This window comes from Amphiprion ocellaris, chromosome 16, assembly GCF_022539595.1.
Source record: "Amphiprion ocellaris isolate individual 3 ecotype Okinawa chromosome 16, ASM2253959v1, whole genome shotgun sequence".
In the NCBI taxonomy this organism is placed as follows: Eukaryota; Metazoa; Chordata; class Actinopteri; family Pomacentridae; genus Amphiprion; species Amphiprion ocellaris.
In genome coordinates, this window is record NC_072781.1 from 1,054,923 (window position 1) to 1,069,807 (window position 14,885).

The 14,885-nt window shown below is 37.7% G+C and overlaps 1 protein-coding gene across 2 annotated transcripts in view; it reads right to left on the reverse strand.

Moving 5' to 3' along the window:
• pank1a (pantothenate kinase 1a) overlaps positions 1-14,885 on the reverse strand; it is a 30,389-nt gene that overhangs the window by 6,695 nt on the left and 8,809 nt on the right. For both annotated transcript variants that reach the window (XM_055018337.1, XM_055018338.1), the window contains exons 2-6: positions 8,317-8,463; positions 7,880-8,085; positions 6,975-7,228; positions 3,038-3,214; positions 1,165-1,288 (exon numbers count right to left, since the gene is read on the reverse strand). In XM_055018337.1, the coding sequence (XP_054874312.1) occupies positions 1,165-1,288; positions 3,038-3,214; positions 6,975-7,228; positions 7,880-8,085; positions 8,317-8,463 (908 nt within the window). The remainder of the gene's footprint in view (positions 1-1,164; positions 1,289-3,037; positions 3,215-6,974; positions 7,229-7,879; positions 8,086-8,316; positions 8,464-14,885) is intronic.

Below are 14,885 nucleotides of genomic sequence, written 5' to 3' on the forward strand. Positions count from 1 at the left end.
AAGAAGCTCACAGCACACAGAAAGACTCCAGGAAATCTGAACGTGGTACATACTTCAGACACTGATAAACTGTTTGGGTTGGTTTTTTTAATTAAATGACGCCAATTAGCAGCCACAATCTGAAAAGTGAACCTCAACAGCGTGTTGGGAGGAAATCTGAGGATTTTGTGGCTGCTTTTAACTAAATCAGTGTAATTTAAACGATAAAGAAAACCACAAACATAAAAAAACATTACTTGAAAGAAGATTTTTAGCTTCTTAAAACTGCAAAAAAAAAACAATTCCTGCATGTCATTTCTGTGATTAACCATTGATAGAAAGCCAAAAATACAGATTATGAGTGTGTTTTTGTGTAATGAGCAAGCATTCGGTTAACTTGATGTTGTAAGTCATTAAAAGTGGTGACTAGCTGAGTTGTGTGTAGATTATTGGCATGTCGACGAGCTAAACCCTGGTCAGTGTGTGTGTGTGTGCTTTTAACCCTCGTGTCATCCTGCGGATCAAAATGACCCATTTCAAACTTTGAAAATGTGGAAAAAAATATATTTTCACAGTGAAACTTCTGATGTCCACATTTTCAACATTTTTGGAAAATTTCTGAACATTTTTGGGGAAAAAAGAAATGTTAAAAATGCTTCTTAAGAACATTCACAAAAAAAACCTACCAAAATCCAGCGAATTTCACTGGATTTTGGTTGATTTTTTTGTGTTTTGTGAATGTTCTTAAAGAAAATATTAGAAGTTTTACTGATATATAAGGAATCACTTTAGATATTTTTAGGATTTTTTTGGAAGGTTTTTACTTTTTTTTGAAAATACAAGAATTTTCTTGCCAAATTTGGGGGATTTTTTATATTTTTTAAATCAAACTTTTAAGGGAAACTTTTAAGGAATTATTGGAATTTTCTTCTTGAAGGTTTCGCAAATTTTCTGAAATTTTGAGAATTTTTGGGGGGATTTTTTTCAGAGAAGAAAACAATATTTTTTGATGCCTGTAAATGAGGATAACAGGAGGGTTAAGTATTTCAACACCAGAGCATGCTAATGGTTCATGTTACTGCAGAGAGCGGCTTTAATCGCTCTTATGTTTGTATTATGTAAGTTATACAGGCTGTTATGGTTGGTAGGATGTGCGTGACGGCGAGCAGGATTGTGTGTTTGTACCTCGTTGACGGCACACATGCGAGCTATGGATCCTATGTTGTTCGTGATGGTGACCAGCGTGGCTCTGGCCAGGTCTTCTTTACTGATGCTGTCTCTTTTCTCTTTGCTCATCATGTGACCAAAACTGCAAAACAAAAAACACGACATCTAAAAAAAAAAATGCTGTTTCCCTTGTAAACACAAACACTCCTGGGTACTGTACAGGTTAAACTGACTTTTAAACAAAACAAACAACACAGAAAGACGGCACCATCCTCTGTAAATGTCACAATAACCTTCCGTTTGACATCAAGTAACACCATAACAAGGAATGTTGATTATAATGTGATCGCTGCAATAAAACACGTTTCTTACTTCACTTTATGGACCAACCTTTGAACCTGGAGCTGCAGGTTTACTGTATACATGCTAAAACCAGATTAGCGAGCTAGTCTTTGTGTTCTCTAATATTTACTACTATCAGTTGTTATTTCATTCACTGATTGCTGGTATTTGTTTTTTGTAGTTTCTATTAAAACCCTGTCAACTCATTCTGGACAATTCATGTTCTCACCATTACACTGTTGAGCAATTTACTAATTAATGCATACAAATGAAGCAAAACTTTAAGCGGCTTCAGCAAGTTGCAAGCTGATCTCATTTATATAATAAAATTAGCTAAATAATGTGCATCACATTAATTAATTAGCTCTAATTAATTGCTAGAGTAAAGATCTATCGAGGTTCTTCCTGTTTTTTATGAATAATAAGTAGATTTGTTTAAGATTTGCTTCAAAGCTGTAACCAAATTGCAAAGTTAGGCCAAATTTTCAACCTTTTTTTTTTTTGCTTTTTTTCCCAGTATGCGTCATCCATGATCAGAAATGCATTATTAACAGCTGCTGAACAGTCACAGCACAGCCAGTTGAAAATAAACTCCCAAAACATCTCCTGTGACGCCCACATAAACCAAAAGACTCACGTTTTGGTGTCTTTGGTTAATATATCAAATGTAAAAACATCAGATTTCCAGTCAGAGGAACAAAAAACATGCACTTGATCATTTCTCTTTACTAGAAGGCTTCCCACAACCAAATCCTTTCCTAAACTATTAGTAGTTGTCAATTGAACACATCAGTTGTCAAAAATTTGGGAAATTAAGGATCTAAATATATGTTTTTTGGTAATCAGAATATAACATGAGGGCTGACAGAGAAGTTATAAGTAAGCTAACATTGTAAAGACTCTGCTCCAGTACAGGAAAAAAACAAAACACAGCTAATAGTAAGTTTTTAAAATAGAAATATAGTAGGAGTGCATGCACAAAGCGAATCACAGCAACATTGGCAACAGCGGTGTAGGAAAAACTAACAGAAACTATAGGACAGCGCTGTTATCTTGTTTTAAAAATGGGCTGCAGTGTAACTTTCTGATTATTCAAAACATCAGTGATTAAGAGGGAGGCCCTGGTTTTAAAAATGTGTAATTTGTGACCTACATGAGTCTACAGGGTGGAGTTGTGGTGGTTTAGCTCATATATTATATAAGGTGGTGCTATAAATTGAGGTTAATTCCCTTATAAGTTCTATAAAGTAACTTATTTTTAGTTCAGTCTTGAGCCAGGTTGTGACAAATCGGGGGGGTTTTATTATTGAAAAGAAAAACACAGACAGATTCCACTAATAAGAAGATTGTCTTTAGAAAGAATTTGTATTGTTTTGCTTCACAGATCCTGATGGTTCACAGAGAGTTCACACCTCATTGCTCCATACTACAGGCCTGTATGCTTACAAGTATCATCACAACCCTTGTATTCATGGTGACGGATGCATTCAACCTTCAGAGGATTAAGTGTCTTGGAGAAGTCGATCATGACGAAGCTGTCAGGACTCACCTTGATGCGACGGCGGAGCCTTGCAGTCCGAAGCGCTCGTAGTCTCCTCCGTAGATGTCTTTCACCAGTTTGTCCACGTTTGTAGAGTCGCCCTTGCTGGCCATTTCCAGCGCCTCCTCGAACGTCTCACAGCCCGTCAGCAGACAGCAAAGGCCCAGGAATGTACCACCTCCAAGACTGAAAATGACAGAGACAAAAGGATTAAAAAAGAGCAGACGAAATGAAAACAGATGTGAGAACAATCAGGAGCTATGAGGAAAAGTTAAAGAAGCGTAATATACAAAGGTGGCACAGGAAGAGGTTTTGTTCTCATTTAAGAGTCACATGAATTCTGTTTATCTGACCTTTAACCGTGGAGTCAGACTTAATTCCTTCAATTTATCGCCTTTATAAACGGAGTAAATGTCGCACTTGCTGGCCTCAACGGTAAAACGTGATGTGAACAGACTAGAAAATAAACATCTGGTTAGTGGATGGATAAACAGAGCCAAGATTATGAGACAGCTGATTTAAAATATACAATTTGATCAGTATTAATGTAACAACGAGGCTACTAACACCCACAACTTTTCAGTTTAGAAGCATTTTAGACAAACACATTCCTAGTTTATTACGCCAATCATCACAGTTAAGCACCTAATTCCAACACTTACCCAAAACTGTACTTAATTCTAGCCTTAACCCTTAAAAAAAACGTTTGAAGGAGTTTGAGAAGTGTAAATATCAGGGTTTTTTGTGCACAGTGTAATTTTTTGGCACCCATCCAAGCACCGAAACAAGAACAAATGAAAATTAAAAATAAACTTACAGACATTTTAAAATAAATGTGCTGAAGTAACAAGTAAATACATCAATTTAATGTACAGTCATCCACACTGATGGTCTAAAACTCAAAGTGGTTCTTGCAAATATAGTTGTAAAAGTACAAACAGACTCTGATGTCATTGCAACAAGACACATTTTTTCATTTACAGAACAAATAGTAACGAAAAAATATAGTGATAAGTTGGCTCAGTCAGCATAATAGGTGATTTTAAAGTTAATCTATGTGAAACATCATAACTTTTCACACATCAATGTTCTCTCATTTCATCTGGGAGGGACTTTATTGTCCCACTGTGTGTTTTATTTCACTATCTAATCACATCTTGTTCTCATATTACGTAAGTTTAAAAGGTACACAAGGTGATAATAGATATTATTGCTGGAATTCAAACAGCTGCGTATCTGACAGATCTACAAAAGCTATAAAAGGTTTTTATCCACCTTCACCTTTTGCACATATTTCATTCGTGCAACACTGCTTCAACTTCAGGACTCTTTGATTTAAGGCTCCGGGTGAACTTTAGCGCTGCAAACGTCTCTAATCTTTGTACCGTTTTTGTCTCACTTGGGCTAAAAAATGACAATAGTCTGCAAAAACATATCTGTGGAAATGCTGCTTATCTTCCTGCCGAACTAGGACAAGTTTCCCAACAGTAAGAGGTTCTCTGTCGGTAGGTTTTGCTCAGCTTAATCAGTGCTTATGAAAAACTTAGGGTGCATTAGCAGAAGGTTTTGTTTGATTAAGTCACTGAGTGTTCTCTGAATGTTTGTAACGTTGGTTTAAAGGGTAAAAGGCCAGACATCGGGTTAAATAACAACAGCAGAGGTCCACATTTTTACCTCTGTTTTGGCCCTGGTGTTTTGGCCCTGGGCTGCTCCCTTTTCCTTTTTGGTGTGATTAACCTTGTCCTGGTTCCGAATGCAAATGAACATGTGCAATCCCCTGTGTCGGATTACTGGCTCCTGCTCAGCCTGTTGTTTTGGCTGTTTCCCCCCCATGCTGCCTCCCGCCTCGGCTGATTGGACCGGTACCACAGCCCAGTCAATCTGCACCCGTCATCGCTGCACCGGCTTAAAAGCTCAGCCGAACCGTCACTCTGAGATTTACAGTGAGCAGCTTGCCTCTCATTTGTGTGTTTTCTGTTATTCGGGTAGTTAGTTTCTGCGTCAGCACAGTTGTTCTGTACTGATGCTGTTAGGTGTTTAAGACACTAGTTTGTCACTGGAGGCAGGCTCATGTTACAAACTTTGGATACAGGTTTGGCTTCACTGTAAGATCTACATCTAAAACGTCCTCTTCTTGTTTAGATTTATTCCCTGTTCCTCAAAAACCACTGCATATTAAAATATCTTTAACTCTGGTACAACGACATCCATCTCACACCAATTTCACAGTAAAACTTTTGATGTCAACATTTTCAACATTTTTGAGAAATCTTTGAACATTTTTTGGTGGAAAAAAAGAAATGTTAAAAATGTTTCTTAAGAACATTCACATAAAAATCAACCAAAATGTTGGTTGATTTTTATGTGAATGTTCTTAAAGAAAATATTAGAAGCTTTACTGATACATCTGTAATCACTTTAGATGTTTTCAGGATTTTTTTTTGGGAAGATTTTTACTAATTTGTTGAAAATATTTACAAGAATGTTCTTGCCAAATTTTGGGGATTTTTGTTGCTGAATTTTTGGGTTTTTTTCAGACAAGGAAACACTATTTTTTGGTGCCCATAAATGAGGACATCAGGAGGGTCAAAGATTTGATCAGACATTGTGAAACTGACATTTTCAAACTGCTCTAATTTAACTTTTCAATGCTCACATGGGTTCTGTTAGACAAGGATTTGGGCTGTGTTTGGGAAAAAACAGCATATAAATCCATCTGTTACACTTTTCATCTTGTTTTCATTCACTCTCTGATTTACTGTTGCTAATTTTTTTCTCAATCCTCGTGACTACATGATCTATTATGCTTATGATTCAGCTGAGTCATAACAACCTCTATTTGATTCATATTTTTATAAGTAAATGCTTCTTTTTTCCACATTTACACATTATCTGCTGCCTTTTACATGGCAGTAGTAGCACTACGTCATCAAACTTTTGGTCAGATATTTTGAAACTGCTCTAATTTCACTTTTCATGCTTGTCATACAAGTATTTCGGCTATGTTGAGAAACTTTGCTTCCAAAAACTAGAAAAATGTGATAAAACTGTGTATAAATAAACCTTTTACACTCTTCAATATTGTCTTTCTTTTCATTCACTGTATGACTTACTGTTCCTCACTTTTTTCCTTGATCTTTGTGACTAACTGATCTATTTTACCTGTGATTCTGTGCACTTCTTTGACCCAAAAAAATCTACTTTCTGTTGTTTCCTGAGACTTCAAAACTTGAGAGTTGAATGATGTGGATTCTATTTAAAAAAATGAATTTGAAATGAAGAACAAAACACTGGAAACCCTTTTATGAAGTATTGCTGACCTCACTTTCCCTGTCAGATATTCACACATTAGTCATAACAACCGCTATCTGATTCATGTTCCTGTTGATAAATGCAACTTTTTCGCACCTTCTGATCTGCGGAAAATGTTCAGGTTTCACACATCATTGAACTTTTAGTCAGATATTTTGAAACTGCTGTTTTAAATTTCGCACAGACTGCATTGAGACACTAGTCTTCCAAACAGAAGTCAGAAAATCCAGTAAAACAGTGTAGAAATCCATGCACTGCACTGCACATTAAGTCTTTGTTTTCATTCACTTTTTTCCCGATCCTTGTGACTGAATGATCTATTTTACCTGTGGATCTGCTGCTAAGTTGAGCTGAGTGATAACAGCCTCTATTTGATTAATATTTCTGTTAATAAATGCTACTTTTTTGTGTGTTTCTATGTTCTTTTTGAGCATCCTTCTTATCTTTTTGCCCTGTCTTTAAAGCACTTTGTAAACTCTGTACTGAAAAGGTGCTATAAAAATGAAGCTATTCCTATTATTTACATATTTTCTTTCACTCTCTCTGACTTGCTGTTCCTCATTTTACTCCTGATCCTTGTGATTTTGCTGCTAAATGTTGTGCACATGTATTAACAGCTTCCAAGTCTGCTCACCTGGTCCCAGTCACCCGTTTGTAGTTGTTCTCCGAGTACACGGCCAGGATGGAAACGCCAGAGCCGATGTTTACGAGCAGCATGGGGAAGGGGTTGTCCAGAGTGCAGGGCTTCTTCACGCAGCTCTGGGTGTCAGACGGGTTCTGGAAGTAGTAGCACTCTGGGTGTCCGTTGAAGCCCACCCGATCGACGAAGAGCAGGCCGCGGATCAGGCAGTCCAGCTCGTCCAGCTTCAGCAGCTCCAGGTCGGCCATCTGCAGAAGGTTTAACACATCAAGAACATGCTATTTTAGCTGCCAACAGATGGGTTTAAACTGCTCGAGATGATTTAATGTCAAAGATTGCCACATTCCTCAGAAGCATTGATTTGTCACTTTTATGAAAGCAGTTTATGACTTTAGGTTGAGCCCGGTTCGTGCTGCAGCGTCCAGGGAGAGTTCATTGATCCTGCTGCACTGCAGACGGGGTCAATGAACTCAGGAAACAGCCACTGAGACAGCAAGACACCAAATGCACTCGCTTCTAAAAAGTCAAGGATTTAGAAGAAACCAGAAAGTATACAAAGAAATGCAGACATAGTTTCAAATCCAGGTTAGGAGAATGCCTGCTCAAATTATGTCTTATAGCTGGAGACAAATGTTATTCTGTAAATGTAACTGAGATGGGTTCAGGATGTAGTTAGTATAACAAATAAATATTTAATAATCTAATAATAGTCTTATCTTGTCTGGCCAGCTCAAATCTGAATCAGAAGACAATGAAAAGTATCATTTTCCCTATTTGAGAAGCTCGGACTGAAATGTTCTGTATGTTCTGCCAGGATCCAAATGTTCCCAGAGACAAAGGTTCTCATGTTGTCTTTTCATTTGTTGGTAACCAGACATATTCTTAGGTCGCACACTCACCGTTCTGAAGTCATTCTCGAACTTGTACGCTCCGCCTCCAGTGGCGCAGAGTGTCGTGTGCAGACTGGAGAAGTTCTTGTCTCGTCCCATCTGAATAAATCGTGGCATCGCCTGCGTAGGGAAGCGAATGAAGTGCAGGTTTCCCGTCCTGCCGCACATGGTCAGGTTCCTCAGCTCCAGGTGGACGTCACGGACGCCCGTTTTACCTAAACAATGGATGAACGGTTTTAACATTCGATTTTTTGTGCTATTCTTTGACCTGTTGTTCTCTGTTGTGTCCTGAAGCTTCAGAAGGTAAGAGCTGAATGATCTGGTTTGTAATAAAAACTGAACTTGAAGTCAAGAACAAAACCCTGAAGAACTCGTGATCAAGTATCGCTAATATGACTTTCCCTGTCAGAGATCCGAATAAGTCAAGTTGTGCATGACAGACGTACCATAGGCCACATTTGAGGTGAGGTAGCGGCGGATGGACTTGAGGTTTTCCACTTCTTCCTGTTCTTCTTCTGCGGTTATATCGACCGGCTCAAAGTACACCAACTTCACCAAGGTCCCACCGATGTCCATGCCAAACCAGGGGAAAGCTGGAGAGGAAAACACTGATCATTAACTTCTTTACTTTAAAAAACAAAACAAAAAGACATAGCTCCATCTTTAAATCAGATTATTTAGTCGATACATGGAACAGAAATGAACAAACAGAACAAAACCAACCCCAGCTATACTGTGTGATAAGTGGAGTGGGCCCACAAAAGCACTCGCTTTAAAAAAAAGTAAATAAATAATGAAAATGAACCAGAATAAATGAAGGACAGTGAACTGTTCATATTGTGAACCTTGTATGGACCTCTGGAAAAGTGACTAATGTTCTGCATCATCTAATGGAGATTCTAATTAACAAATAGCTAACATTTAAAATATCTTTTTTTAATGGTATGTTAAGGTTTAAGCTTGCTTACTGCTGCAAAAAAACCTTTTTCCTTTCCTGTTTAGCACTGACACACAAATCAAATACCATCTTTCGGTTGTATTTACTTTCAAAAGGAGACCTATTGTGCTTTTCAGTTAGCCAATCAGGTAAAAGTGGGCTTTAAAGATGCAGGAGGCAAAATGCTGATTACAGACACACGATGAACTCAGAGGCTGCGTAAAGAGCCATTATAAGATGAGGAAAGATTTTTAAAATGGGAATCATACAAGAGTCCCAAAATGAACAAAAAAAACTTAAGGCACTGAAAGGAAGCATAGCAAGCAGACTTAGAGATATTTTTAGTAAGGTTAATGTGCAGATTTTTTTTTCCATCAGTGAATTAATTGTTGCTTTCACTGCGTTGGTGGTTGTGCCTTCAGATGACTTATTATGTCTGACCAAGATATTGAGCTTACAGGGACACAAAATGGAGAAAAACACCATGGATGCGACAGATGTACACTTTCCTTTGTCATTTATTTAAAAAAGGCTGAAGATCTTTCAGGTTTTGATGAATAGTTTAATAAAACAAGAAATTTCAGCATGTCTCCCTTGAGTCTGGGTCATTAAAATGGCTATTTTTCACTATGTTCTGACGTTTTACAATAAAAAAAAGCATATCCACAGGGGAATTAAATAAATGAAGTGATACTGAAACTATGTGCAGCTCTGGACCTGGATAAGCGTCCAGAGAGGAAACAGTGCAATCCTGATAGTTAGAACATTGAGCATAAAAAAACAAAGAAAAATCCTCCAGCACTACTGGCTGGATAATAAATAAATAAGTAATAAAACGCCGCCACGGCTCGATGAGAGCTGGGGTTGCCATGGAAACAGATATCCCCCCCTCCGTCATCTCTGCCTCTTGCAGACTCTTCAGCCTCCTATTTTCTCTTTCGCTCAGCTTCTCCCCTCCATCTCTCAGCCTCGGTAACCGTCTTATACATGCCATCCATCTTTCTTTCACCTCCTCTCTGCATCAGCACCGACTGCAGCGCTCTCACCTCCTTTTGGATCCTTTCTTTTTTCACTACATGTTCTCCTTTCTTGTTCCCTCAGTTTCCTATTTTCCTTCACCCTCATCCTCTCACGCGCCTCTTCCCGTCTTTTACTCGTTTCTTGTCTCTTCATCAATTTAATTAAATTAAAACGAGACTTACCGGCATTGATGGAAGTGATCTGATAGTACAGGATGTTTTAACTGCACCACAAAGCAACAGCTATATTTGGCTCACAGGTACACTTGATTTAATCACTTCGATTGGATATAGTTGCAGAATTAGAGATTAAACAGGAGCATATTTACACATTATTCACAACTATTATGACACTTGACTAAGAATTTTCTCACTTTCTAAAGCAAAAACTACATATTGACTAATGCACACACTCCCGTCGCAATGATTTGTTGCTTTTCTTAGTTTTATGACATTTTCAGTTTGGGGCTGTTGGTCTGGACTAAACAGGAATCTAATCCTCAGATTAGTTGATAAATAAAAATCTGACAATTGCATTGCTAATATTATGTGCTTTATTTGAAACAATAAAAAAACTGTTATATTGCATGATTGTGATCTTATTTGTTTGAATTTGTTCTCGTTAAATTTCTTAGAATTGTAAAGCATTTCAAAAGATGCTACACAAATAAAGTGATTATTATTATATAGTCAAAAGAAACTGGTTCAATTTGTGCCAGTAAACAAGACAAATTGATTTCAGATTGATCACAGTGTGCTGGACGTTGTTATCATTTTGTTTTGTTGATGTAGACTAACTGTGGGACTACACTGATTTTACAGGAGTCAGAAATTGATGTGGTATATTCAAGGCTTAGCAAAAACCTGTTGCTTTGCAGGAATGACATCTAAAAGTGTGTCCAACATAAAAACACAGAACAAGAAAACCTTAGAAAGTAACACCTCGTGAATTGATACCGTCTAGATATGCAAATATTGCTATTTTTAGAAGCCACCTGCACTGATCCGCTTCTGTTTGCTTTGGCAGCTCGACAAATGCCGAAGTTCTGATTGAACACTGCGAAAGACGGCGCGATAACAAGTCATGGTGGAATAGAATGGGTTAGAATGGGTCAATTCGACACGCAATATAACAGGAGGGTTAAAGTCTCAGTCGAAAATGGATTGACATTCTTGTTTTCTTTTCAGCCTATTTTGATTTTTGAAGTGTTGCTTTTTTTGTTTTTCTAAATTAAAATTATTTTTATATTGTGACTTGCTGTTTTAGCTCCAAAAAGGCAGGAAATCCCCCAAAAATTTAACTGAAAGATACTTGTTTTCCTCGGTTCTCAGGAGGATATGGCTTAAATCTTTGCAGTTCTTCTTATTACATCACATTTAAAGTCTGCTAGATATCAGAATTGATAAACGATTAATTGGTTTGAGTAAATTTCTAAGGAAAAAAAATCAAAATGCTCAAATTTCAGCTTCTTACATGGAAATATTTCTCTCCTTGTTAACATTAAATAATCGCAGAGTTGTAGAAAAAACTAGACATTTCTGGATGTCACTTTGGGCCTTGGGAAACATTCTCTACCATTTTTTGACGTTTTAAAAACCAACAACTAATTGGTTCATCAAGGAAATGATCAACAGTTTAAGCAACAGTGAAAATAATCTTGAGTTGCAGCCTGAGTAAGAAAAAATGTCAGTTAAAAAAATGCAATGAGAGTAAATATCTGTCAGTAAGAGGTTGACAGGTTTGTTTAGGCAATAAATAAGATTTCCCTGCTTCTAAAACATCTAAAAAAAAAACAAACATTTAGAAGCACATCTAACTGGATGCTGTGTGGTTTGTTAGGAAAAACTTAGAAAGAAAAGTGGGCTCAGCTATTTAAGAGTTCAATCTCTCAACTCCACCAGCTTCTTCTGCATGAGTTTACAGCTCCAACTAATGATTACAATCATAATCAGTGTATTTCTTGTTTTTTCTGATCAGCTGCAAAAAAAACAAAAACAGTTATCTAACAATTCGAAACCAACAGCTTCAAAATCACATTAGACAAAGAAAAACATCCTCACAAGTAATAAGCAGCAACAATTGGACATTTGGCATTAATTATTGATACTGACACACCTAACTTCCAGCGCTATAATATCTTTAGAGGTGATTTTCTTTTGCTTAAGCCTTCCTGACTGGTTAAAAACTAGTTAAAGGCTGAACTCTGGGATTTACCAGCATACCAGAGCAGCAGGGCCTGAAAGTCTGCATAAGACTGCTGACTTCCTGGTCCTGTCTGTGGCCTCAGCGTGGCCTGATGATCAGGAGATGTGACTGTTTCACAACACGCTGCTGACCTGAAACAGACCCATCCTGTCTGGCTTACTGAAGCAAAGTCCACTCTCAGGTTACTGCCACCAAATTTCAGCTTGAGATCTGCATGTAGATGTCTTTCATACTTCTGCTAGCTACCGCTGGTGTCTCTGCTCTCCAGACAGGATAAGGAAGCATTCAAAATGTCCATCCAGACAGGCGGTTGTGGCATATATGAACAGCAAGTTGGAAGCACCTGACTGAACTTTAATACGCCATGGATGGACTGGTGCAGCATCAGCAGTATTGGCTGTGTTGTATCAGACTGTCGTGAGCCAGAAGGTGAGGCTCTGGATTTGCCTGTCTGTCTTCATACCAATCCTCATCTATGGTCAGGAGCTCTGGGTAGTAGTGATTGTAGATGCCAGCAAGTGAAATAAGTTTCTTCAATAGGGTGGCTGGAGTTTAGAGGTGGAGTGAGGAGGTCGGTCATCCAGGAAGTTGCTGCTCTTTTGCTAGAAAAGGCGCCAGCTGAGGAGGTTTGGACACCTTTAGGATGCCTATTCAGTGCCTTCTTTTAAGGGTTTAACAGGAATGTCAACCTGGGAGGACACCCTGGCGTAGACGGAGATATTTTTAGAGAGAAAATATATCTCATGTGGCCTGTGAACACCTCAGATCCCTCAGTATAAATTGGGAGATGTCGCTGGTCAGTGGAACATCTGGAAAGGTCTGCTTAGCCTGCTGCCACTGCAACCCGACGCTGGACAAGTGGAAGAAAATGGATGGATGGGTATGATACTGATGCAATAGAAAACTGAATGCATAACAGCTTCTTGCCTATTGAGTAACGAGAAGAGGACAAAGCCAGGTAAAAGTCACACAACGTAAATTTTTTTTTCCCTTAAGGTCTGCATTGTCATTTGAATTTGAAGATGCCATTGCTGCTGAAAACCTTAAAATTATTAGTTTTGCTTAAATTGTGGTGGTCTAGTCTTGCTTAGGCAGCCCATTCGGCAAAAAAACTGCTCTGGCTCGTTTGTATTTGTTTAAACCAACGGTGTCCAACATGTGGTCCGCGGGCCAAAAGCGGTCCTCCAGAGGGTCCAATCCGGCCCTCAAAGTGTAAAAATTACAGAGAAGACATTAACTGCAAATTAGAAATGAGTAAAACTATAAATTTAGAATAATTTCAAGACCAAAACAAGTTTTTTTTTATAATAAACTTAAATATTATATTGCTGATTGTTCTTTTGTCATTTTGTGTATAATTTTTGTAATATTTTGTCTTGTTTTTTTTGTTTTCTGTCTGATTTTTGTTGTTTGTCTCATCTCGTCGTTTTCTGTTTCCTTTTAGTCTCGCTTTTGTTTTTGTCCTATTTTTCTCATTTTGTGCTCCGCTTTATTCATAGCTTTGTGCATTGTTTGTGTCGTTTTGTGTTTTTTCATCTCGCTTGTGTTGTTTGTCTATTTTTTTGTCGTTTTGTTTTTCGCTTTTGTCATTTTTGATCTCGTTTGTGTCATTTGTGTAATTTATTTGTCTCGTTTTGTCATTTGTCCATTTTTTTGTCACTTTGTAACTTTATTGTCTAGTTTTTTGTCTCTTTGTTATTTTGCTTCGTGTCATTTGTCTCATTTTTTGTCGTTTTGTGTCTAGTTTTTGTAAAATATTGTATGTCAATGATACACTGAGGCACTTATTTTTCTTAAGAAATTTCAGGTTGTTCATAATGTTTTGTAAAAAGATAGTTCCTTAAATGTGAATATTTTTGAAATGTACTTTTTTGCACTAAAACAAAGTGACAGTGTTGTTTAATTGTGTTATAATTAATGTTCAGATGTATTAAACTAAACTAAATTAGAAAAAAAGCGATATCCTTATGGAAGATGTGAACTGGAAAAAAAACACTTTAAGAGTGTTTTGTATGGACGTTATGTTTCATTTCAACATTTTAATTGTGTCATGAAGATAAATAAGAAACTGAAACTGTTAAAAGACTTTTAAACACTTGGTTATTGAAACTAAACCAGCAGTATGACTTCTAGCATCCCCACCGCTGCTCTGTCACCTCCTGATGCCACAGTTGTTACCTCTATGCTACACCAAGAGTCACCTATCACCTCATTTACTGTTTGCTTGACTTTTTGCCACCGTCCCCTCTCACCTACTGACCTGCTCTGATGTCTGTAAACAAGAAAGCACTGATTTTTCGGTGCACAGTCTGGAAAACTCACGTGCCTGGATGTTTAAATAACCCCAAATAAACTGCTTGTTTTGTGATTTTATGCTACGAATAGTTTTGAATCAGCAAATTGATTAGATTTTCCACATAAATCTCAGATTCTTACCAGATAACACTCATCCTTTCTCTCTCTCTCGCTAATTTTTCCAACAACAAAGCGGATACGTGAGCACAATGTGTATGTTTCCGACAACAGCTTTCTTTCCTGCTTCACCTTTAAAGCCAAAAGAAGATTTATAACAAGCGCTGAATCTGTGAACGAACTGTGAAATGCTACCGGCTTTTCACACCTGCCTGGAAATAATCTCTTTCTTTGACATAATGAAAGGCAACACTGCAAGCAAAAGCAAGAGAGGCCAGCCAAGATACAGGACGATGTCTGCCTCAAGTGACAGTCACGTTTTCCTCCGCAGCCTCGGCCAAAAACAAACCCACAACACGCACATGGCACCATTTAAACTCAGAAGAGCTATCTACATTTCTTCATTTTGACATCACTGTGCCAGAAACAAGGCTTGCTGCT